This window comes from Mytilus californianus, unplaced genomic scaffold (genome assembly GCF_021869535.1).
Source record: "Mytilus californianus isolate M0D057914Y unplaced genomic scaffold, xbMytCali1.0.p SCAF_8, whole genome shotgun sequence".
NCBI classification, from domain to species: Eukaryota; Metazoa; Mollusca; class Bivalvia; order Mytilida; family Mytilidae; genus Mytilus; species Mytilus californianus.
In genome coordinates, this window is record NW_026262734.1 from 53,587,121 (window position 1) to 53,614,651 (window position 27,531).

Here is a 27,531-nt window from a genome sequence, read left to right on the forward strand (position 1 = left end):
ATGTTACCACAAGTTGTAGTAGCATGTCAAACAATTAAAACCTATAGAGATCAGTTGACACAAACTGTTCTCCACAACATAAATTAATTCTATAAATACCAATGTACATATTTTTAATCACTTGTTGTCTTTGTTTCATGTAAATATCACCAAGTATTCTACAAATTTAAAGATAAATTTTTGTTCTATATAATTTTAATCATATACTCCGCGCATGCAACAGTTCGTAATCTTCAATATAAATGAAGCTGTAACTGTATACCAGAAGAAGAAGAAGAAGAAAACAGAAAAGATCAAAGACATTATTAATAGTGAAATGTTTAATACTGCAAATGACATGCTAAAGGCAATGATGGTTCAGATGAAAAAAGAAGGAAAAGCTGCTGTTAACCACAAGGAGCCTATTTGTCCCGAAGACTTACAAAAATTGTATAAATAAGACAATTTTTCTTTAAACACCTGAGTCCTTACAAAAGAGAGTGTTTTTGAATATTTATATTACTTTTGAAAAAGAGGAAGGGAAAATATCCGTAATGTTCAAAGTTATGATTTTGAGATGAAAAAAGATGCAAAAGGGCTGCGATATTTTAGAGAGAAGGTGGTGAGGCCGTTCAAAAATCATAGAGGGGTAGACTTCACTAATGTTGATGATAAAGCTGGCATTTGATGTGTCAGATGGTATTTTGAAGATTTCTTTGAAAGTTGTGTTGTTCAGTATAATAAAACACTTAATGAATGGTTGTGACGGTAATAGTAAATTTGTTGTCCCTTCGCATACCAACTATTGCCCTCGGCTTAACCTCGCCTCGAGCAATAGTTAGTATATTAGGGACAACAAACTAGCATATTACCCTCACATCCAATCAATAGGCGTATACTGTGTTAAAAAACGTTACGTACATGTGTTTCTACCAGCATAAACCCAAGAAATGTATGCTATTTCCCTAAATTTTTGTTTCAGAACTATATCAATAATTATATATGTGCATGTCCTTTTACAGGAACCTGTAATTTAGTAATTGTTGTGTGTTGATGTGATTGATTATTGGCTGCTTAACGTCAACTCGCAAATATTTCATGCATGTTTAGAAAGAGAACAAATTAACAGTTATAAATATAATAGGTACAATGTATGTCCAGTAAAAGAGACCGTTCGGACTGTGGAGTGCATGTTGCTCAGTCTTTTGTCACTATGTAGGGTTTGTGGACTTGTTGGTTTGTTTTTTTTGTCATGACGTTGTCAGTGATACGTCGACTTGGTAGTTTTGAATGTCTACTTTAATGTTCCAACTCTTTTTCGTCAGTATTTTCATTTAAATTTTTTTATATTTGTGATTTTGGGGCCTTTTATAGCGGACTATGCGATATTGGGTTTTCTCGTTGTTGAAGGCCGTATGCTGACCAATTGTGTTAACAAAATTTGAGACTGCCGGAAGAGTAAACATGGGATCAAGAAAAACCGTTATAATTGAAGTTTGAAATATTTTCAGTCTATTTTTGTAATGTTTAAGGTTTGAATTGTTTTACATTTGTCATTTTGGAACCTTGTCAGTTTTACGTCGACTTGGTAGTTTTTAATGTCTACTTTAATATTCCTTCTCTTTTTCGTTTAAATTGCTTTTTATTTGTCATTTTGGTGGCTTTTATAGCTGGCAATACGGTTTTGGTTTTGCTCATTGTTGAAGGCCGTACGGTGACCTATTGATTAACAAAATTTGAGACTGCCGGAAGAGTAAATCATGGAATAAAGAAAAAAGTTATAAGTGAAGTTTGAAATATTTCCAGTATTTTTTACTTGCACCCCATCAACCGACGACAAAAAAGATGAACTTCGTGGATCAATATCATAGTGACTTTAACTTTACTTAAATTGGACCTTTTATATTTTCTCGTGCCATGTCAATAACATAAACGAATCAAAATACGCATTTACACTGTTATAATTCATTTATTTGTTAGAAAACCCTAAAACCAGAATAAGATGTAAACCAGAAATCGTGTATTTGTTTTGCAGAATTTCCATTGCAACGTTGCAACATTGGCTTTATCGCCTTTCTTGAGTTGCACTACCACGGTCTTAGTTGTTGGTTGATACTCGTTGTCGTTGTGAGAGCTGGCAAGATTTCCTGCCACAATTTTACCGTTGACTACAAAATCACTCTCAAAACTGCTATTAGGGGAAGTCATTGCAGCCCAAGTAAAACTATACACACCATCCTCGGGACAAGTAAACAATCCGTTTAAAGTGTTGTAAGCCTTTCCAATGTTGAGAACGATTTGGTCAACTACTACAACTGCTTTTGGACTCAAATTTCGTAATGTTGTTCCGAGATTGGCACGAAATGCAACATTCTTTTTGCGAGTACCACCGAATTTACACGTGTGATCTGCAATGAAAAAGAAGAATAAAATTACTTTCTGCTTTTGTTTGTCACACAATTTTTCTTCCCAGATAATCAATAAAACCATTTGTGCCTTCCAAATAAAAAGAAGATCATTCATGCATTACAAGTAGTAAAAAATTGTGAATCAAGTCAGTGTAAGATTTCTGTCCTCATTCATACTTGCAGGGATTTCTCGCTTAACATGGGTTGCTACATGTAAATCGCCACTTATATATATTAATTCAAGGTTTTAAAAACTGCCCTTAAACTCTTCTGATCATATTTGATTTCGCTTTATGCTCTTCTTTAATCATGCTAATATTTTCGATATCTGTGGGTTTTGTTAATATTAATGAAATAATCATCTTCGTTGCAAAAAGTTTCAGTATGATACGAGAACAGTCTCTTTTTTGTGAGATACAGATAAAAGACCATAAATGCAACGATAAGATAAAGTATATTTGCCACTAACTTGACTAAGTCATCTCGTGTTCAAGAAGTTACACGGTTTGCAACAAAATGAGTTCAGTACATGGAATATATTTTCTGTATATAACAAATTAAAGTAGATGCTCTATGATTATCTTTAATTTACAGAAACCTCACCATTTTCTCTATGTTCTATTTCTTCTAAACGGTGTTTCACATTTGCAAGAGGTTCTTTTATACTTAATTTATGACTATCGCAACTCTTTTCCGAAGCTCTAGCAGACAATACGCTCATAACAGTCACAAGTAAGCCTGTTGTCTTCATCTTAAATGATTATAAAAAGATGATGGATTTAGTAATAATATGTATTTATTATGTATTTATTAAGATTGAAGCTAAGTGCCCAAACAAATTTTACATTTAATTAATGAAATAGGGTCTGGGTGGGGATTACAGAATACAGAACAATAGGCTAAACTACATAAAAATGTACCAACAGATAAATAATAGACAAACATAGGCCAACACATTGAAGAATAGACAATAATGGGGTGCTCAAATACAAAGAATTGCGAATAAAGGGCAACATTAATGTATAGAGAAGAAAGAAAATGGCCGAAAAAAATAAAGAATACAGATATGAAACCCCACCTTCAGATCCTTATAAAAGTTTAATTTGATACAATTTTTGAACTAGATGTACAATATTATTGTAACTTCGCACTGACAATCTTTTTACGGACTACGAAAATTAAGCTATAAAAGAGAGGCAAGATATATCAAAGGGACCTTTAAACTCAATAGTGGATATATAAACTGACAGTACCATGTAAAAAAATTAAAAGACAAAGAACACTTCATTTACAAAACACAACAAAAAACCAAAGACTGAGCAACATAAACCACACCAGACACCCGTGGGTGATCTCAGGTGCTCCGATAATGTTAGCAGATCCTGATATTTATGTCCACCGTCATGCTTCTCCTACAATGTATAACATATGAGTTGCGACAGATAGAAATTACCGTATGCAATTCGACGTTAAATAGAGTAACGTCACGATAAAGTTGCGCATCGACGTTATTTTGAATATGTTGTCATTTTTCTCCAAATTTGTATCACATTTCTATTGTGAACTCCTAAATAGTGTTCCAGTGTTATGAAACTAGAATGTTTATTCTGTGTTCTACGGAATGCATATGTGTGCCTCGTATTCAAATTATGAAACCAAAAGTTGATCTATATAAAACGTGCTGCAAGTTGAGGGAGTTAAATATTTTGGAAGACGCGAAATTAGAGAAAACACAAATACTAACTGATCATATGCAATCTGCGCGAACAGAGCATGAATACTATGAACTTTACACAGAAAAAGCACGCAAAGAATCAAAGTTGGATGAATATCCAATAGGAAAGTATAACGCTCCTTGTTCAACAAATTTTGAAAAGGTTCATTACACTTTTGACTTTTCATAATATGTAAATTTGACACATTAATCTCAAGATGTTTGAGCACTTTACTTTGTAACACCACAAAAGGTTCAAATATTTGAAATTTGTCATGATTATCAACAAACAATCGAGGATGATGAAAGTCGAACACATGAACCCAATGCCGTTTAAAGCATGAGCAAAAGGTTTACACAAAACAAGTAATTTGCATTTCATGATTGCTGGTATGTGATGCAATTTTTGGCGTATTGAAAAAAAGAAATTTAGAATATCCGACGTAAACCCAATGTGAATGTCATGACATTAACGAGCAACACAAAACCTCGAAGCCTAGATATTTTTTTAAACATAATAGAGCATTCTAAAAAAGTGTAATTGCGCAGAAACCAATTTGAAGACATAACACAAATGTTAATAACTGTTTGACATGAATAATATCATAACACATCAGTAAAATCATAGAAACTGTACTGACAATAATTTTAAATTGATGGAAATTAAATTTATAAAAAAAATTACCAACCTGTTTTGTGTCCGGAACTATTTATATGAAGAGGATAATTGGGTGTAAAGATACATTAAGGCAATATACAAAATGATTTGCAGAGTGAAATAGTATAACTTTGACATAACAATAGACATCACTATTTTGTCAAATTCTACACTTATCAGGGAATATAATAATTAAGGAAAATTAATGTACCATAATTGTAATAAAATTGGTCTTAAAACGATTTTAAAAGCATGCATTCCTTTTTTCACAATTGCATAACGCAGTATGTTAATATAATGTTTGATCACAGAACGCGGTTACTCGGCAACTTTCTATATTGACATTTGTAAACTATTTTATAATATCTCAAATGCAAGAATTGATAAATGTTTGTACAAAAAGATTAATTTCATAATTGTTATATTGACTTATTACAAATGAAACGACTTTTATTATTTTTCTCTTTCGTAGCGAAGCTGCAACTATCCTTCAATGCATCATCCAGTGGCTAATATTATATGCATATCAGGTCATGTACACGGTAATAATCAATCAATTAGGTAGGTTCTGCAAAGCGATCATATGCAATAAAAGATTTAACTTGCAATGGAAAGTGAGGGGAAGGGGTAAAAGGTTTTGCTTTGCAAAAGGTTTCCAACATCTTCCGAAGGAGTTGTTGCCGGGGTTCTTTAGCGTGCTAGGATCGCGACATGCTCCCTAGTTCGAGGACTGCATGATTCATACTTAGTCTTCAACATATAAAGCATTTTTAGCATTATATTTTGTAAACTTCGACAAAATAATAATATTGACTTTGTACTAAGGAATACAACCATAAGGATTCTCCCCGAGAACCCAATATCTAAATGGATTTCAATTACAATGAAATTGAAATGATTGTTCAAAGCGCTACAACTCAATAAAACAATAATTCCTGATGAAATTAGATCACGCAGTTTTGAGAATAGATTGCGTATTAATGATGACTGATTGACTAAATGTTACTTTACGTCCAGTGGCAAACAATTCATGCACGTTCAAAGACCAAATTACATTAAATTCAACAGGTAGGTCCTGTCATAGAGGACATCCGGGATGAAGATTTGGGAAATGTGAACTTCCTGGAAAGTTATGATATTTTGGACAGAGACACATATTTTGCCTTGCAACAGGCCACCCAGAAACCCCTCGAAGTGTTGTTGCAAGAGTTCCTAAAGTGAAAGGGCCTAGACACTCTATTTATCGGAGGCATTTAATGCCCCCGTTTTGACAAGATGTGACTATGTACTTGTACATCCCGCCTAGTTAAACAGATGACCTAATTCGGCGAGGGTTTTACTGCCAATACATGTACATGTAGGAATAAGACCAAAATCACCATACTTTTATTACCCAGTCAACCTTGAAGAGTGTAATAATCAGACATATCGGTCTATAAATTTTACCACTGCTTCTAAATATTTAAATTTGCACGGATATTCAAACTGCATCGGAAATAATTTAATATTTATTTCTGTTGTCGAAATTTGAAGTTTCAAGTTGGAAGGAAATGGTTTAAAAAATCGTAGATTTTATTCATTTGAAAAAAAGGAGTAGACAATATATCTTCTAAACATCGAAAAGTGTTCTTATAATATATGAAAACCAATAAATCATATGATAAAGATGTTTTTGAAATTTGATAAATACTTAACGAGCTATAATTATACTTTTAAATCAGATTTTCATAACTATATTAAATCCAGCTATGTGACGTATCATAATTGACTTGACTTGGAATGATACTGCTTTCATCTTAGTTATATGTATGTTTTATCATTTAATAATACATGTAAACAATAGAAAAGAAAACATCAATTTATGTTTTAATATAAAGTTTCGATTGCAAACATGTCTCAGTAGACTTCACTGTAGACTCAAAAACATAATAGTTATCAAAGGTACCAGGCTTATAATTTAATACGCCAGACACACGTTTCGTCTACATAAGACTTATCAGTGGCGCTCAGATCAAAATGGTAAGAAAGCCAAACAGGTACAAAGATGAAGAGCATTGAGGACCCCAAAAATCCAAAAAATTCCAAATAAGGCTAAGGTACTCCTTGTCTGGGATAAGAACATCCTTAGTTTTTCATAACGGTACCAATTTATGGTGCACCGGATGAGCATTTCGACAATTAACGAATCTTCGAAATCAAGAATGATCGTAGCCAAATTACCAGAAAGTATACAGCACAATGCATACGTTAAAGATCATATAAAACCAACATAGACGAACAATAAGTATAAACTTCGAAGGGAATCAGAGCTATGCAGGGTGTCATTCGGTTTATTGATGACCAAGTCCGATGATATACAAACACACAACATTCATTTCCTAAATTAAAAGACTTTAGAGAGACAGCTTGAACCTGAAAGTAAAACTTTAAACGTAAAACATTGTTTGAAATAGTCTAGTGAGATGACAGCAGTATCATTCCATGTCAAATCAAGCATTAGACGTCAAACATGTCAAAAAGATGGAATTAATATAATTTTGAACTTCAAGGTGTTTATTTCAAAGTTGATATTGCTCGTTAACTATAATTTATCAAGTTACAAAAACATCTTTATGATATGTTTGATTGATTGTAACATATTATAATAATGTATAGCACTATGTTTAGAAGATATATGGTCTTCATAGTGTTGATTTTGAAATAATGTTAGCTGTTAATACATGCTATAACTATTACTATGCGGTATGGGTTTTGCTTATCATATGGCAAAATCCTAGGTATTCTATTAATAGAATTTGCACCACGTGACTACGACCCTTTTCCTTAAATTCTTTTTACTTATAGATTGAAAACAATATAAATGTATCAAATTAGCGAATAATCAAGTTTTTTACCTTCTTGGATTTAAACTAACTTGTCTTTGAAAACTTCCTTTTCTGATATTAATAAATATGTTGTGCTATACCTAGGTAAAACACTTACAATTTGACTATTTACGAAACGTATGAAACTGGTCATCATATTTCTAAAAGAATTTGACCAAAAATTCAGGAAAAATGGTGAGAAATTTAATCCTGCAATGTGTTTTCCTATATACAGACAAATCATGAAAATTGTCTTCTATCTTAATTTCTATTTTAATTAACTTTTTTTACAAATCAACTTTATTTTATATAACATTTATACTACTTTACTCTTTCGATTTTCAAACTGGAAAGGCCAATAGTTTCAAAGTAGACACTGTTCATTTGTACACAAAGAGAAGGCAAAAAACATGTACAGTTCACCTTCATGTGGACTAACTGTTGATGCGACTTAAGAATTGACATATTAACATATTAATTTTAGGGGCATTATTAAAAAGGCATTCGTCGTGAAAAGACAATAAGACCTCCATGCAAATTGCATGTAGCAATCTACTCAAAGGTCATACAGGGATATACATAAGTTGTTAACTTCTACGACATTTGGTCACTTGCATAAAGTTGTTTCTTTCGCCATTATGCCATGATATCTTCCTATTTTTATTTTAACCGCCTCGCTGGTCTTGTTGAAGTGTGTTCTCTTCAAGTGTGGGAGGTCGTTGGTTTGAACCTGGTCGGGTCAATCCAAAGACGTTATAAATGATATTTGCTGATTCTACGCTTAATACGTGATATTAATATGTCCGAGAAGGTTGACATGTCTTCCTTTGGACTGCTTCTTTTTGTACTAGCACGGTAAAAATATCTGACTAAAACTGTCGGTCCAGTACACAGCAGGGTAATGTACAGATACTATTCATTAACATGAAATAAAAAAAATGTAGAAGAAATGATGATGTACCCATGATGAGTGATGGAGTTACTAAATTGAAAAAGGTAACTACCTTTAAATTTCGTATTCTCATTTCATCTTAATATATAATTTTTCTTTTCATTGTCAAATTGAAAAAAAAAATCTGTCCTTAATTTAGAATTTTTCTACTTTAAACACAAATTCCCGGTAAAAAAGTACTATTATACGTTTTAATGTTTAAAAGGCAATTGCGCATCTCCGATATTAAGCATTAGTCTTCGTGGTATAAATTATTTTTTACAGGGATGTTTTGTGCATACTTTGTGTACAAAATTTAAAAAACATCCTAGAAACTCTGAAATATGGACAAAAACTGGCTGTAAATCTTACAGAAAGGGTGTGATAAGAAACCACGAACGTACAAGCTTTCATCAAATTGCGGACAAACGTGAAAAGAGACTCGTTGATTAGTAAAACAACTGGAGGTAAATATATCTGATATATTTTCAGAATTGTTTGAGGCAAGCTATTTTTATCAAACCGCCATTAATATTTACGGAATTTGTAATGAAAACATTCATAATTTGTATCTGCAGATGTTGGTCAGGCATAAGTTACCTTTGTCACTCTAGAACGGGTCAGGCATCAATTAACCTTGGCACTATAGAACGACGCGCATTTATAGCTGCACTTAGTTGCATGTATTTCCTACTGAAAAAAAGAAATATATCGCATATGAAATTTTGCAGACTTGCTAAACTTGGTTGGGCAACTTGGTTGTACTTTCTTGTACGCATTGAATAAAGAAGGAAGGGTTAAATATCAGTCTCAATGGAAAATAAAGGAGATGGATCAGTGTTTAGATCATTCATCTAAATGTTATTATTTTTACTTTAATTGATCAAGATTTACATTTGAAAAACGTACGCAGCAGAAAATTACTCCTTTCGGTGTTTTGAAGGGGGTGAAATTATCTGTGAAGATGAAGTTAAAATAGTTTAAGAGTTTATTCAGTAAGAAAATTAATGAAACTACAGTTATCACCGTACTAAATCAACTGATTGTTTATGTTGCATTCATGGTTGGAGAGGAGTCCCAAATTCATTTTCTTGCAATGGAAGATGTGTTTTTCCTTAATAATAATGAGATCAAATTTACCAAACATTGAATTATTAATATTTTATAAACTTTTGAATCTCAAACATGTCTTGTGCCCTTTCATCTGAAATTTTGACGATTTTTTTTAGGAAAAGTGACACTTTAAGCCCTCCGTACATATCGAAGATGACATTTTTCTGGGAAATCCTTTTGATAGCATCTGTATATATACAAAGTCTACAAGATTGTAAAAATTTTGTGGCTATTGAAAGACCAGGGGGGTCTCACTATTTTTTCAGCGGTTTAGTAGGTTTTCATTATAAATTTTGAATATCAAACTGGCACTTTGAGCCCTCCATAAACATAGAAGACGAAAAGTTTACCCAGATTCCTTTTGATGTCATTTATATCTATATATTAACTAACTAAATGTATAATATTATGAAGATTGAGAGATCAGGAAGATATAGCCAACGCCCTGTGCCCTTTCATCTGAATTTTTGACGATTTTTTTAAGAAAAGTGACACTTTAAGCCCTCTGTAAATATCGAAGATGACTTTTTTCTGGGAAATCCTTTCGATAGCATCTGTATATATACAAAATCTACAAGATTGTAAAATTTTGTTGATATTGAAAGACCGGGAGGTCTCACTGTTTTTTTCAGCGGTCTCAGTTCGGTTTCCACTATAAATTTTGAATATCAAACTGGCACGCTAGCAGCCGATTGGATATTGAATATCGAATAACGAACTGGCCGCTTACTTCACATACATGTTGTCTGCTCATCATTATTGATTCTTCTGTTGTATGAATCATAACATTTTGTACGAAAAACAAGAAAAACTGAAAAACACTCACCTATCAGGCAGACCTTAAGATATTAATGATATATCGTAAACGTGATGATTAAAACTTTCCAATTGTCAACTTCCCATTTCCAAACAGTAAAATACCGTTCTTCTGTCATCTTACGCTTACAAATCAAGGTTAGTACGGAGTACGTTAAAAAGGATGAGCATCTTACACAAACACCGCTCCAACAAAGTAATGAGGAAGATAGATTCAAATCAACACTGCATACGTTTTGTGACTTCAGCTTCCCAATTGTGAACTTTCCATTTCAATGTAGCAACATCCCAACAGCGATATTCCAGGTTTTGTAATTCCTTTCATAATTTCCTTGATAGAAGGTTATTACACACAAGGAGGCTATCAAACCAAGAGTTTCAAGTGTTGAAGTTGAAATCATCCCTTCGTAAATTTTACGGAGGCCATCACGAGTTGGTTTACCGTTATGAAATATCTGTTTCACAAACGACAACAGATATGTTCCAATTTTCCTAACTACAATCCCGTGCCCTTCTCTCCGAATGTGAAATATCGAATGGAACTTATCAACGGGTTTGTACTAACATGGGCAACACGACGGGTGGCATATGTGGAGCAGGATATGCTTACCCTTCCGCAGCACCTGAGATCCCCCAGTTTTTGATGGGGTTCGTGTTGATTTGTTCAAAGTTTTTTATGTTGTGTTTTTAGTACTCTTGTTTGTTTGTTGGTCTTTTCTTTCTTTTATAGCCATGGCGTTGTCAGTTTATTTTCCACTTATGAGTCTTTTGCCTCTCTTTTAAAGTCAATATTATGAATTACTTGATACGATATGGTGACAGTACTAATTAAGTATCCGTTTATTTTTTTAAATATGTCACATTGTTTCACTGTTTTTTGTCAATTTTTGTTTATTCATTAACGATTCACTTACGCAAAGGTTGTAGATTTTAAGTAATTAGGGTAACCAAACCATATTTTAACGAATGGGCATAACTTGTGTATTCCTATACTGTTATGAAAACCAATGTGCTACATCCTGTTGATATTTATATATCTAAATCCTTTTCCATCTAATTTTTACATTGTTTGTGTTATGTATTGTTTTTACACCACTGTCCTAGGTTAAGATGAAGGCTTCATGCTCGCAAACATATTCAGCCTACCCACATTCTATATGAATAAAAATAAGATGTGTTATGTTTTCCAATTAGACAACTCTCCACGAGAGCCGAAATTACATAGAAATTAGCAAATATAGGTCACAGTACGGCCTTCAACAATGTGCAAAACCAATACCGCATAGTCAACTATAAAAGGCCCCTAAATGACAAATGTAAAACAATTCAAACGAGAAAACTTACTGCCTGATTTATGTACAAAATAATGAACGAAAAACAAAAATGATATATAGCAACAAACGATAACCACTGAATTACAAGCTCCTGGCTTGGAACAGGCACAAACAGAATGTAGTGTGGTTTAACTAGTTTGAATTCGCCAACCCTCCCCCTTAACCTGGGACAGTGGTGTAACGACACAAGACAAACTATTCAAAACAATAAATCGAAAACAAATATGAGAAACAGCAAATACCTACAACTACTCAATTACAGGCTCCTGACTTGGGACAGGCACATACAGAATGTGGCGGGGTAAACTAGTTTGAAGGCGCCAACTCTCCGCAACCTGGGACAGTGGTTTAACAGTACAACATAAGAACAAACTATAAAAATCAGTTGAAAAGGGCTGAATTCATCAGATCGATGCAAAGCGGAAATGTATCTAACAAAACCACAGACCGGACGTGGCAGGGTACTTGTACAACCCCACAACAAAAAAGACACTAAGTACAGATCCGAGAGTACTCGCAGTTACGGGCTGCTAGTTCAAAATCAATAACAACTAATAAAAATATCATGCATCTAAAGCTAAAAATATCAGATAGTTAACATAGAAAATCCAAAGGATTTGAATGAAAACAGCATTAACAGTCAGAGAAAAATACATGACCTTCTCCAATGCCAAGATACAGGTATCGACAGATTGTAGAGCCATGAATGTATATATGTACATATAACTAATATTTATTTTGATTTTGATTTACTGATAAAAAAAATCAATACTATTATCAATAAAAACAATATTCAAAGATCTAATAACAGTGTTGTATTCGTAACCTTTTAGAATAAGTTTATTTAACGGATCGATAAGTTTACCCGGATCCTATCTAGATTTTCTGGCTCGGTAAATAAAGGCAACAGTAGTATACCGCTGTTCAATAGTCATAATTCGATTAAGCAAAAACAAATCCGGGTAACAAACTAAAACCGAGGTAAACAACATATCCGATGTGCTGTCCCGTTTGAAATAAGTTTTCTACAAATTCAACCAAACTTCACTGCCAAATCTTTGTATATATGGAAGAATTTAGTAAAGGGTTTAAGTAATTTCTGGTAACGAAATTCTTTTGAGCGAACGGGTTGCAAGATATAAACACCGTAAGATGGTGCCAAAGGATCATCACCGTCCAAAAAAGGGAACAAGAACAATAGGGAACAAAAATTCATACCTTTTGTCGTAATTTTAGTGTAGGGTTTCCCGTGTAACACTGAAATTTCCAAATCTAGGAAAGAACATTTATTAACGTCTATATTTGATTTATTTAAAGTATGTTCCTTTGGGTAAATTTTGGCAGTGTATTTAGAAAATTCTTGATTATTTAACGAAAAAATAGCATTTTTAAAATTTATCAATTAAATGCAATTTAGTCAGGTCTTTATTGAGTTTTGTCATAAACTACGTCCACCAGCAGTGTCATCGACCCAGTGGTTGTAAATTCTCATCTTATGATTTGTAAAAAAAGTTGTGTCTATTTTGGATTGTATTGCATGTGAGATTTCGGACATTAGCGTTCTATATCCAAGCTCATTGTTGATTTCGGCGCTTAACCTACATAAACTATACTGTAAACAACTTTTTGTAAACTGTTTCCGATGTTTTTATTCCTTCGTAAATTTTACGGACGCCATCACGAGTTGGTTGACCGTTATTGAATAACCGTTTCACAGATGATATCGGATATGTTCCTTATGTCGTAACTTCAATACTCTTCCCTTTTCACGAATGTGACCTACCGAATTAGACTATTTAATAGATTTGTAATAACATAAGCAACACGCGAGTGCCACATGTGGAGCAGGATCTGCTTACCTACTCCGGAGCACCTGAGATCACCCCCAGTTTTTGGTGGGGTTCGTGTTGCTTAGTCTTTACTTTTCTATGTTGTGTCATCTGTACTATTATTTGTCTGTTTGTCTTTTTATTTTTGGCCATGGCGTTGTCAGTTTGTTTTCGATCTATGAGTTTGACTGTCCCTCTGGTATCTTTCGTCCCTCTTTTACAGAACAGAAATGAAGATTACAAAAGTCAAGAAGTTACCTTTGTACTTAATGTGGGATCTGTCTATTCCACATCACTGCTGGTGTCCTTGACGTTATATATAACTTGTTGCAAAGGAAAAGAGTAGGCTTCTTTTTCCTTTGTTTTGCTTTTAACTTTTATCAGTACACACAAAGTATAGTGTACGGTAATACTAAGGTCAAATGACCGGTTCAATACTATGTAACCACCTTAACACAATGTTTCACTTTACCTAATATTTGATACGTTTACACAACTCTAGGCTTGCTGAAAATTTTAAATATATGTCCTAAAATTTTTGTAGGAGTAAAATGTTACATATTTTAAGTACGGTTCCTTCAAAAAACGTTTTACCCTCGACATTCAAAGTATATGATCATTGCGTGTTTATATTGCAAAATGATATCCGATCATGCTGCGTGTTTCAGTTGCATGTACTTGTGACTTTTTATACATATTTTATTAACAGTACAGATATTGCTTCAACAGATAAGCATAACGACAATAAATGTCCCTTCTGTAAAGTTCGAGGTAAATATATAACATGTCTTTAAAAAATGCAAGAACTATTAGGGAAAAAAAAGGGAAAAATATGACAGGGACTATAAAAAAAACCAAGTCGAGAAGGAAACAGACAAAACAATGGAAATAATGAGAAGAGCGGTCAAACTACAAGATGCGTTTAGAACGTAATTTATGTATCACTACATGTAGCAGTCCTCGAAATTAGCACCTTACCGACGGACCGTGTCCTGTAAATTTCCCGGCGGTCCGGTATTTTTATTACAACCACAGGTCTGATTGTCCGATAAAACTAATTGTCGTTGTTTGCATCTAAAATTAAATTCTTGAATAATTCTATTATCAAAATTTTTAATCGTTATTTTTAGATCAGAAAAATCAATAATACGAATATCTTAATTTAAAAAAAAGATACATTCACTGATTATGACTATCATGCATGTCATGCGAGCAAGACGATTCGGAACCTTTTTTCTCTAGACTTTTCTCTGGTTTTTAAAGTCATGTCAAGGTCATGTGTAGTGTCGGTGAAATGTACAGAAAAGTCTACAGAAACCTGGTCCGAACAGCCAACGATGACGATGCAAACTTGATCATAGTATTGACATGGCTTTCCTACAATACGTAACCGGGGCTATCAAGGGCAAGTCTTTGAAAAGAAAGTCAACCACAGGGGATACGCGAGAAAGGAAAAAAAATTACAAATCAACAAGGGAGCGGGAATTCGTAGATTCCTGGAGAAATAACTGTCCCTGGCTCCTTTTTGATGGAGACAAAAAGGTCACGGTATTCTACTGGTTCAAACAGGCCCCCAATTCTCCCCGTGATCTTTCTTTTGTAAAAGAAACAGAGAATTTGAAGGTCTCGGCCATCAAAGACCATGAAATTTCCAAACTTCATACAAAAATTTCCTCCCGTTATACAACTTCCTTAGAGGAATCAGCTGCAGCACAGTGCATTAAAATACCTGAAAATGAAATGGATAAACTTAATGTAAAATTTCGCAAATGCAATTTTGTTGCAAAGTATAACAAGCCATTTACTGAATACACACAATTATGCAGATCGTATAAGGCCAAAGGTCTTGACGTTGGTACATCTTACAATGTCATACGTAAATGATAAAGGAGCTGCATTACTTATTAAATCCATTTCTGCAGTGACATATAAGTCAGTGACTGCATCTATTCAGGGAGCTAGATTTTTGTCAGTGACTTGTGACGGTTGCACAGATTTCACCGGAGATAAATTGGAATCTGTCTATGTATGACATTAAAGTGAAGGAGACGCTTATGACCAATTTCTAAAGATTCAGGATGCAGTTTTGACATAAAACAACTTCATATCATCTGTATTTGAATCTTTTGGATTACTGAATGTATTTAATGAAAGACTGGTTGGTTTATGTGTAGATTGGGCCAGTAAAATGCAAGGTACATGTAAAATTTTACATTAATTGGAGGGATATGTCAACAGGAGACCAGGAGTGGGAAAAGGGATTACTCCCTGTCCCTCCTCAAAAGTTGTAATGAGAGATATCAGATTACACTTTTTAATAAATTCATAAAATAAAAAATACTGCAATTGTTAATTTCATGTTTCATTTTTGAAATATTAATCATTACGAAATTGCAAACTGTCTTTGACAAATGTGTTGTAAGTAACATCATGTTTAGCTACTGTATATCAACATCATTTTAATTTTATTTTTTGTAGGGAAGAAGACAGGTTTGGCTGCAATATTGAAGGAGATTAGTCTAAAGTTGGTTGTCATACACTGTCTTTCCCATAGATTGGAACTGTGCTTCAAAGATGTAGTTGCTAAAAATAAATTGTATGAACAAATTATTATCCTACTTTTAGGCCTTTATTACCTATACAGAAAAAGTCACAAAATGAAGAATGGGCTAAAAATTTCATTGAAAAGTTTGAACATGAGAAGAATTTTACCAACTCGTGTTGGAGGTACCAGAAGGCTTCCACATCTGGCAAGGGCAATCTCAAATTTTGAAAAGGGATATAAAGCGATCAGAAATCATCTTGAAACTGCCTCAAATGTAAACGCAAACGCTGAGGGCCTGGCCAGAATAGCAGCCGATGAGAATGTCTTGATTTACATGATGTCTTTGAAGGTGAAATTGTAATTACATGTAATTAATTTTGAAAATTAAGTTATTCGAGGAAACATGTGATAATACCAATTTGTCAAAAACGGGGGTAAAAGGAGGGAAATCTATGGGCGTAAAATTGACCAAGGACATGAAAAGGGCATACTGCTCGTGATAAATTAGTTTGTGAACAAAAGCTACGTAGCGACCATTTGATTCGCTATGGTGACTATTGAAAAGAAACATTATTATTTCAGTCATAATTTTACTGGTTAAATTATTTGACATACTTGTAAATGTATTGCATTGACACATATTTTCAAACTGAGGGTTTCCTTCTGCAAGTCTATTGACTTAATTGTGAATTAAAGTTTATGTTTACCTTGGTATATATCTCATTTTGTTATTTAATAGGTGTATGCGTTTCACATTTCATATAAAAAGAACGTTTACATGAAATGCTTGTGTAAGATTTTTTAAAACAATAAGTAAACGATCAAGGATTTATTCGCATTGTATGTTTGCATAAAAGGTAAGTATTGTTGTTAAACAATTACGCATATAATTTACTTTAAATTAAGTGTGATATAAACATAAAGTATGGGGACATATGGTTGCACAAAAAAGACGGTAATTAATCGATTTTTTTGTGTGTGTCTGAAATCAATGTTCTACGGATTAAAAACATTGGTTTATTGTGTAACATACAACGAAAAAGTCTGGATAAACATCAACTTCGGTAATACCTAAAGTACTACATACAGCATGCAGTTATTATGACAAATTGTTCGAAGTTTTAGAGTGCAGTTTTGGGTTTTTTTTTCGGGGGGGGGGGGGGGGGGGGGGGGTAATATGACCTAGTGACGTCTTTATGTGCATGCATAAGACAGAATCCCCCTAGGGATTGTCATACTACGCAGGATGTGTAAAACAAACCTCAATTCCAAACATATCATACTGTTCTCAAGAAGTCGTTATTCTCTTTGCGTCATATCTCGTCCTATGTATTGTTTTGTGGACTTCTGGCTTTTTAAATCATCTAAGACTTATAGTTTTGTGGGAATATTTATAATTAAAATGTCCAATTTAATATTTCAACGAAACAATAATCGCTTCCTTTGTATTTCTGATTTGCAATGCTGTTATTAAACTTTTATTAGTTGTCGAAAATTCATCAATGCAGCAATTTAACAAAACAAGTAGTCTACAAAGGGTGGTATGAATAGGTTCATTCTTTAATGATAAAAACATGAAAAAGTTCCATATGATACATATGCCAGCATAAACAAGCTCCAAATGTATTCAACGAATACATTAACACAAAAATAACTATCTTAATTGACGAAAGTACGTAATACCTCTGTTTTAAAACCTCCCTCTAACAAAGTTGACCATAGATGAATTTGCAGACTCTTTGCGCATATAGTTTCTGAGGTGTTTTTGTGCTTATACTAATCCATGAATTTCACTGTTTGACAGTTCGTGATAAAAGCAAATCAAGAAATGTACTTCGACGCACGAAATTTATAAAGTGTTATAAAAAAAAAATTGGAAAATTTCCAATTAATCCTAAAACAAACTGCATAAAAAATTGATTGATTATTACTTATTTGCTTATCAAACGTGCAGTGGCAAATATTTCAAGCATATTCAGGACAAGAGCAAATGGACAATTAACAAAATAGGTTGGTCCTACAATGAAACCGTTCAAAAATTGAATATGGACAAGCAATCGAAAATGTTCTTCACTAACTTGAATGAATGAATAGGGAATAAATAACAACAGGTCAACTGTTGATCCTTCAATAGAGTATTTGTTTTAGAACAGACAGTGTGGTCCTCGTCCTACACGTTGAATCGACTGTAACGTCCCTATTTCCATCAGAGGTGTATGCAAAATTTACAATCCGAACAGCTTAACGGATGCCTTACTTTAAAAAGGGAAGGGAGAATTCCAGAAAATATGATGTATATATCCTAGATAATCATTGGGTTTCTGTATCAAATTCAAACTATGTAGTCAATTCTCAAGATAGACAAATTGTGCAAATTCCTAATTAATATCTTTTCTACAAATATATTTTCTTCAGTTTTTTAACATTTTAAAACTTAAATTACATGCGTTAAATCGTTAAAGACTGTTATATTATTTTGTCTCTTAAACATCAAAATTTCACAGGGTTTAAAGATTTACCCCAGTTCGACGTTCAAGTGAAACAAAAATAGTGAAAGGAAGCCACACTTCTTGTTAAGGAAAAGAGAATCAAATATTTTTTTCTATTGCACGATTGCAGTAAGAAAGAAATCACGTGAACAACTAACAAATAAGAATCCGTATATGCTAATTAAATAAATCGTCTTAGACTCTTTAAAATCATCAATGTTGTTTAGTTTCACATTTACGGAATTTTACTGATTTATTGTAATATATATTATTGACCGTATTAACGGCAAGTACGAGTATTACTATATGTGTTTCATGTTTCTTAGTCTTTAGTTTTCTATGTTGTGTCATCTGTACTATTATTTGTCTGTTTGTCTTTTTTATTTGGCCATGGCGTTGTCAGTTTATTTTCCATCTATGAGTTTGACTGTCCCTCTGGTATCTTTCGTCCCTCTTTCATTAGAAAAGAAAGATATGCATCGCAAATAGTATTTATAATGCTTTTCACCGGACCTTCATTTTTCGTAGTACATAAAAAACTAAATATCACACGTACACATGACGTAGTGACTACATGTGTAAGACATGTGTAAAAATAGATATGTAAAATGCTCCTTTACTTTGAAAAAAAACCCTACCATATACCATGAATACTATAAATCCCGTTAGGAGTCACATAACTTATTCAACATATCAGCATCGAGAACATATGTAAACATGTAAAAGTAAAGGAACCATGGCAAACATAGTGATTTTGTTTTATGATCATGTTGATGTTTAAATAAACAGACAATGGATGAATACGACTTTTGCTGAATGAATATTTAACGTTTATGTATGTGTCCAGGAATTTGAATTAAATGTATAGATAGATCGGCAACATAGCATATGTTACTTTTTTAAACGAACTTGTACATCCCGCACAACCATACAGACGCCCCACTTTGGCAAGAGTTTTACTGCAGGTCGAATGGAGACCAATGGTGACCATACGTCTATTCCTCAGTCATCCTTTCGGGTCTACTTTCATACATTGATGACAGATAATCCCTTACCAAACAGACAAAAATAAAGCATTAAACGCCGTTATAGACTTTTACCAGCTACACCTTCTGTCAGTACTTCACCATTATTTAGATACAACAGTTATGTCATCCTGCCTTTAAAATTGTTAACCTGACAGAACTCATCTCACAGAAGGATAATCAGCAGTTTCCGCCTTTACTAAACAAAATTAGACGACACATCAAGGGAAAACCTTTCTCTGAAAACTATTTGAATGTTTCTCATCTGCATTCGTATGAAAAATTCCAGAAACTTCTGCAAATGATTAAAATATCTTCCTCACAAACACAGATGTTTACATGAAGGCATGTATGTCATCCAAAACTGTGTAACAGGACAATTCACAAGACGTTCGTGATGTTATTTAACTTGGATTTAGTGTTGGAATTATGTGGATTCATTACACCTGTAGACCAAATAATACTTAAAAGATGGTGCCTTTGGAGACATTACATGCATAGAGACAAGTCAAAATGACGAAGTAGGAGCAGTTCATGTAAAACTTTGACCAACGTTAAACCGGTTAAAGATAGGTCCAAGTTAGCACTCATAAAATCTTTACCAAAAGATTCTATAGGAATATCTCGAGTTGAAAATGTTCTACATGGTAGGAACGTTGTAAAAAAACAGCTGCCACTTAGATCTGAATATGCAACTACTATCAACAAGGTACAGAAAATGACAGTAAAAGTTAATTGTTGTGTTTCTTAAAAAGCATTGAATTCATATATTTTTGTTTGGGAAACTTCGTTACAGTATCCTAATACAATCAGTTCTTGTCATTTTAAGTTACACAGCATTGTATCACGGAATTTATATTATCTAAAACAGTGGTGAAACAGCACATGCAACATAAGAACAAGCTATAAAAATCAGTTGCAAATGCTTTACTCATTAGATCGATACAAAACAGAACAATCAAACAAAAAACACAGACCGGACGTGGCAGGGTATTTATCCATCCCCCATCCCTAACAACCAAAAGAACACGAAGTACAGATCTGAGAGTAAACCCAGTGAGTTCAAAGCCAATAGCAAGTAATAAAAAAATCAATTATCTATGACTGAAATATCCATCAGTACTCATCCAACATCCAGCGGATTTAGTGTAAAGACTTCATTACACTGTTACATCAAGAAGTATAATTCTAAGTTCAGGACTAAGGTACAAATTAATTCGCAATATTATAGTTATCATAAATAAAATTATTTAAAGTTTGTAAATAGCCAGAATGATAAACCAGCCTTTTTAATGTTAATGTGAAGATATAACTTTGTTTCCAGCACCCCCAGACATTTAAAGCAGTCGATGAATGATTTACCATGCTCTCCCTGAACTTTCGTAAAATATATTCCCAAACCTTTCTGCATTTTTCTTTTTTTTTTTTTCTTTTTTTTTTTTTTATTTAAAGCGATTATTTTTCATCGGTATCTTGTTGAACTTGTAGTTTTTCGTGTTATTTGCTATTTTTCATGCTATTTGCTCTGTGGTTCATGTTAACAGATGTTATGTCGTTTTTACTGTTTCCATGGGACCATATCGAGAAATCAACGCCACTTGCTTATTTGAATATTATACTAAAGAAATCGGATACGGGTCACGGAAATTATATTGAAATGATAGGGAATTTAAAAAAAAAACGTCTGTTTTAACTTTATTTTAAGTGATAGACAGGTTGCCGGGACAGAAAATAAATATACACAACAATATACACCATTTAAACGAAACATAATGACTGTCGTTGCAAAAATCAAGGGTCCTGAGTTATTTTAAAAATCGAAGCGAGAGGCTTTTAACATTGCAGTATAACATACAAGCTTAAATGGCTGAAACGTCAAATTTGCAAACTTCATAATGAAAATTGGCTAACAAGGTCATTACAAAAACAGGTTGCCGGGATTAAACTTGAAACTTGAATGTCCAAAGAATAAGCAAATCCAAACCTTGTATGTGTAGTCGTTGAACTCTAGGTTCCCACGTAAAGTTAAAATGCCCCTATTTCAAGAAGAATAAAATAACGAAAACACGAAAAATTCACTAAATTCGCGTTCATTGTTTTGATTTTGACCGTCTGACAACTTCACGGAAATATCAGAGTGATTACAAACAAGGACTCTGTGACGGGCAACTTATAATATCCGTGTTTTAAAGATTTTAATGATATCAAGTCAGTCCAGTTCAAACTATTATCACGTGGTACAATTTATTTTTTTACATATAATGAATATTAATTAGCAAAAAAACTACTAATGTCTGGCTATGCCTTACTTGGATAAGACTCCAAAATTTAAATATAACAGTTTAAGGCGTGGAAAAAAGACAAACAGTTCAGTATTAGTCCTTCGTTACTTTTTTTCTGTCTTTTTTTGTGTGTGTTGATCTCAAAACAAGCAAGATTGAGTTTTTTGCTTATTGTTGAAAACAGTGCAACTTGTATTTTTTGTTGTTGATTTTTTTGCATCCTATTTTTACATCAATCGAGCTCATATTCATCTCATCAACATTATTGCCTTTACTTACACATTGTAAACAAAAATGCAACATTTCTATCTACCGTTACGGTACAACATTTAAATTTTTTACATCAATCGGGCTTATATTCTCTCATAAACATTTTTGTCCACAGTACAACATTCTTATTTTTTTTACATCTATCGATTTTATATTCTCTCATAAATATTTCTGTCTACAGAACGACATTTATATATTTTACATCAATTGAGCTTATATTCATCTCATAAACATTTCTATCTAAATGTACAGTACGACATTTATATATTTTACATAAATCGAGCTTATATGCCTCTCATAAAGATTTCAGTGTACAGTACGACATTTATATTTTTTTACATCAATCGAGTTTATATTCATCTCATAAACATTTTCACCTTTACTTACACATTTTGAAAACATGCAAATTTTAGTCTACAGTACGATATTTATATTTGTGTTCAAAACATCTAAGAACTTTTTTTCATTATACGTAGAACGTACTAGATTTTCAAATTTAAATTTGAATATCGGTATATAGTTCTTACGTACATCAACATCAATTACATTAAACCGTAGAAATTTTACTGCATCGACACCTTTTTTGGATGCTCGGGGTCAAATTGTTTTAATATCCAAAGTATAATGCAAACATTACATATATAACAAATATAACCGCAAAGGATCAAAAGTAAAAACATACCCAAATAAGGAATCTACGCATGGGGAAATACATTACTGATTCATTATTATTCGTTGGATACCAATTTTCGTTGGTTTCGTGGGTACAGGTGAACCACGGATTAAAATGTTCAACGAATATCATATTTCAAATAGGCTTTGTACACAGAGATTGGCTAAACCAAGAAATCAAATATCCATGAATATGCAAGTTTTCAGCAATCCACGAAAATTGATACCCACGAAAATAAATGAATCCACAGTAATCAATTTAAAATGATTTTCAATAAAAGCAATATCCTAAATATATTGCCAGTACCGACGTTCTAAGTTAATGAGCTAGTGAATACTTCAAAGACAAACACTTCGTTAAGAAAGATTTGAACCAAGTGGTAGCAATAACATTGAACGCTACAAATTGAACTTTGCAAGACATGAATGCCAATAATAAGTGTCTCTCCAGTGATGTTCGAGGCAAAAATGTCTGACAATCAAAAACCTTTTCAAATGCTGAAGGGAAAGGCAATAAGGACTAAAAGTAAACCGAAAACCCGACAAATAATTAAAGCTATGCATAACGGAGATACATTTCTTAAAGTCCAATTTTAACAACTATTATAATACTAAATGAGGAGACCTGTACTGATTTTATGTGTTGCTTCTTCGTTTTTTTTTTCAGAATGAAGCTGTCAATTTGGACCTCTACCCAAAAGTTAGTTTGTAAACTACACTTTTTTGCATTGCATTATAAAAACAAAGAGATGTGGTATGATTGCCAATGAGAAAACTACCCACCAAGTTCGAATGAAGTGGATGTAGGCAAATATAGGCAACCGTACGGCTTTCAACAATGAGAAAAACCCATATCGTACAGTCGGAAATGAAAGACCTCGGAATTCATTTGCTAAAACTAACGGCCTAACTTATAACAAAGCAATTTACGAAAAACAAATATGACAGACATGAACTAACGACAACCCCTGAACTATATGCTCCTGACTTGAGAAGAAATTGAAAGAATGTAGCGGGGTTAAACATGTTTGTGAGCGCTCAACCCTACCTTAACACGGGACAATCGTTTTACAGCACAACATAAGAACCAACTATAAAATCAGTTGAATCGTCCCTAATAATTAATCATTTTGAGTTAGTTAAGGGGGTACAGAACACCTAAGAAAGATAACTCTTTCTCATAGTCTGTTTCATTGCAGCGTTTTAAAATCACATGCAATATGCAAGAATTTAAAAGATCCAGATCAGAATATTTACATTGTTGTTAAGAGCAGATGTACATCTTTTGTTATTTGTTTAATCTTTTAATCCATTTATAGTAACACATTTTCCATAAATAAATCTTCAACGAGACCATACAGGAAAATCTCAAAGCAAAATAAATTTAAAAAAGAAAGCAGGAGGTCAGATTTTTTTCAAATGGGCAAGTGAAGGGAAACAGAAGGACCCAGACGTATTTGGCATCTTTAATGACCACTATAACTATATCCATAACCACATTGATATAGCAGCAGAGACTGAGGTTACTGAGTCCTAGGTTGTGGGGAGAAGAATAGTTGGACTGGATCTGCATGTATCAGGCATGTACTGTTGTATTTTCAAGTCCCCTATCCACCTATCCAATACAGTAGGGGAACAGTTATTTGGGCTTAGCGGCGTTTTAATATCAATTCTCTGTAATTATCAAACAATGTCAATACTGGCTGGCCACACTACCTTTTCAAATTTCTTTAAACTTATTGTGTGTAGTCACACTACATTACCATTAATGTTTTCAATAAAAAAAAATAACCAAAATGATGGGTTGCTATGGAAACGGAGTTACCTATTTTTCATACAATGGCCGTCTGAGAAAGAACACAAAAATTGCAATTCTGACGAATTTAATTGACATGATATAGTATAATATTTACAATAATGTGGAATATGCTGTTATTTATCTTAAAGTACTGTATTTTAAGTTTCATATCATATAAAAAACTATACATAATAATAATTCTGCATAATTCAAAACGACACTTTATTTATCCAAATTTTGGCATTTTACCAAATCAAGAAAATTCCCTTTGGGAGCCTATTTTGAATAGACTTTTTTTACCTTTGCACACTGATTTGAAATTAAACTAATGATAATATATGTATAAGATATATAGTTGGATTTAACCCCTCCCCCCAAAAAAAAAAATGTGGGAAATTCCAAGACCTTTATGTACTTAAATCCTAAAAAATGACAAAAAATTGCAAAATATGCATATTTCCATGGAAATGGTACGTAGTTCATTTCAAATTGCTTGACATTGTCTCTTGGCAAAATATTTTACTAAACAATCAGCAAAAATAATGATACCCCGCTACATTATGTAAAGGTTAATTAATTTTCCAGTTTTTATCTAGAAACCGTTAAAAATAAGGGGGGGGGGGGGGTGCAAAAACTTGAAAATAGCATAATTCATAACATTTTTGATGGATTTAGATGAAAATTGAACTAGACCTTTGTTTTGTAGTACTGAAACACTGTGTAAAGTTTTAAATAAAAGGTTTTATCTGTTTTCCAGTTGTCATCTGGAAACTAAAAAAAAAAGGGGTATCAGATGGCAAAAACTTAAAAATAACATAACTCATAAACCTTTTGTTGGATTTAGCTGAAAATTAAACTTGACCTGTGATTTATAGGATTAAAACACTGTGTGAAGTTTGTAAAACATTTGTTGATTGGTTCTCAAGTTATCATCTGGAATCATCAGGGACTGACAGACAAGCCAGACGGACGGACACACACAAATTTGGAGGGTATCACATAATACCTCGCCAATACGTGTGGCGGGGTATTAAAATAGGAGAGTTGTGTACATTTCAGAATCTTATCAGAAAAAAATGTATATTCCCTAACAATTTTTTTCAGAATCATATTGCCATCACCTTGCCTGAAACGTCCTATAAAATGCTATATGGGAATGTGCCAAAAAATTTGGTTTACTTTTTTGAGAAAATTATATAAGAAAGGGTATAAATTTTAGAAAGTTTTGCAAATAATAATAATACATAAAAATTGGGTCTTGATTTTTGCATTTTCAAGTAAATATAGATATATTTATGTAAAATTAAACTGAATTAAAGTTTCTGCAAACTAATCTGAGCAGAAATAATAGCTATGCTGATGCAGTCAAAGGGGCATAACTCCTACAAAAAGTGGGTGATAAAAAATTCCCGGTAGTATGCACAGCTTCATATGATATCCTTGCTACATACCAAGTTTCGTCAACTTCGGTTCAGTAGTTTAAGAGGAGTTGCGCTGACAAACTAATTAATGATGATTTTTGGCAAATTTCTAAGTTCAAAGGGGCATAACTCCAACAGAAATTAGCGGATCAATATTCCCGGTAGTATGCACAACTACATATGATTTCCTTGCTACATGCCAAGTTTCCTATTCGGTTCAGTGATGTAAGAGGAGTTGCGCTGACAAACTAGTTTATGACTATTTTTGACAAATTTCTAAGTTCAAAGGGGCATAACTTCCACAAAAATTAGCGGATCAGAATTTCCTGTTAACATGCACAACATAAAATTCGGTTCAGTTGTTTAAGAGGAGTTGCGCTGAGAAACTTTGTGATGGACAGACGAATAAGCCAAAAACAATATGTCTCCCCACCAAAGTGGTGGTGGGGGGGGGGGAGGGGGAGGGAGACATAATTTATAAATTTCGAGGTTAAGTTTTTTTTATCTTTCAGTGCCACTTCCCTGCCCAAAAATCAAGGTAGTTAGCCTACCAGGGGTATGTCATGATCAAGGTTGTGTATTTGATGCATAGGTGTCATAAAAGATATACTGGAAATTCAGAAATTATTGGGATGTTTTTATTAATGCGAAAAATGTGAAAAATGTCAGAATCAGGTTTGCAATAACCTAAATTCGCATTCACATTTTCAGTGGCGATATTCCTTCACAAAAAAATTTCAATCGCATTAATAAGAGATCACTGGTCAGGGATTTGCAATAATAAATACAATCATTACTTTCTGAATTTACAGTTAATAGAAATATTAAAAAAAATAAGTATTTCAAAAATACTTATAAAACACAGATATTTCGCTATGAACTTGTTCATCTTATTCTAAAATTATAGAGAACATTCTTTCAAAACGTTTTTTCAAAAGCAAACATTTACTGTCTGATCTGTTTTATCTATCTTCTTTTCTTTTTGCACAAGTCTTGAGAAATAGCTACCTACTTGTTGTGATGTTAAATATTTTGATCTAGAGAACCTGTTTTCTCCATTTTTTAAGGTATATCGCATCTCCTCAGCTACTTTTGATGGATCATCTTTTCTTCCAGTTGTTTTCCCATTCATAACTTTTTCATGCAAGTAAGCCTTTTGGTCTTGTGTGAAAATGTTTTTTGGTTTGTTGACTTTAATGCCCATCCTTTGTTTAGTTTGTCAGTGGTCGTGTTGTTGTTGTTGGCAGGTGGTTTTGTAAATGACACTCCTAAATTCCCATCTTCCAATTTCTGAGCATATAAAACCTTTGTTTTATATTAAAGTTACCCAACAAGATGTGTTTATCTAATGAGGATGAATGTTTAAAAGAACGTGTACATCCT

General features: G+C 33.1%; 1 protein-coding gene across 1 annotated transcript; it reads right to left on the reverse strand.

Annotated features, from left to right (window-relative positions):
- Positions 1-1,965: 1,965 nt before the first annotated feature.
- Positions 1,966-3,138, reverse strand: LOC127710610 (heavy metal-binding protein HIP-like). Its single transcript, XM_052216562.1, has 2 exons — positions 2,991-3,138; positions 1,966-2,387 (listed from the first exon to the last, which is right to left on the reverse strand). Exons 1-2 carry the CDS (start codon positions 3,136-3,138, stop codon positions 1,966-1,968), a joined length of 570 nt encoding a protein of 189 aa, XP_052072522.1.
- Between the last annotated feature and the right edge of the window lie 24,393 nt (positions 3,139-27,531).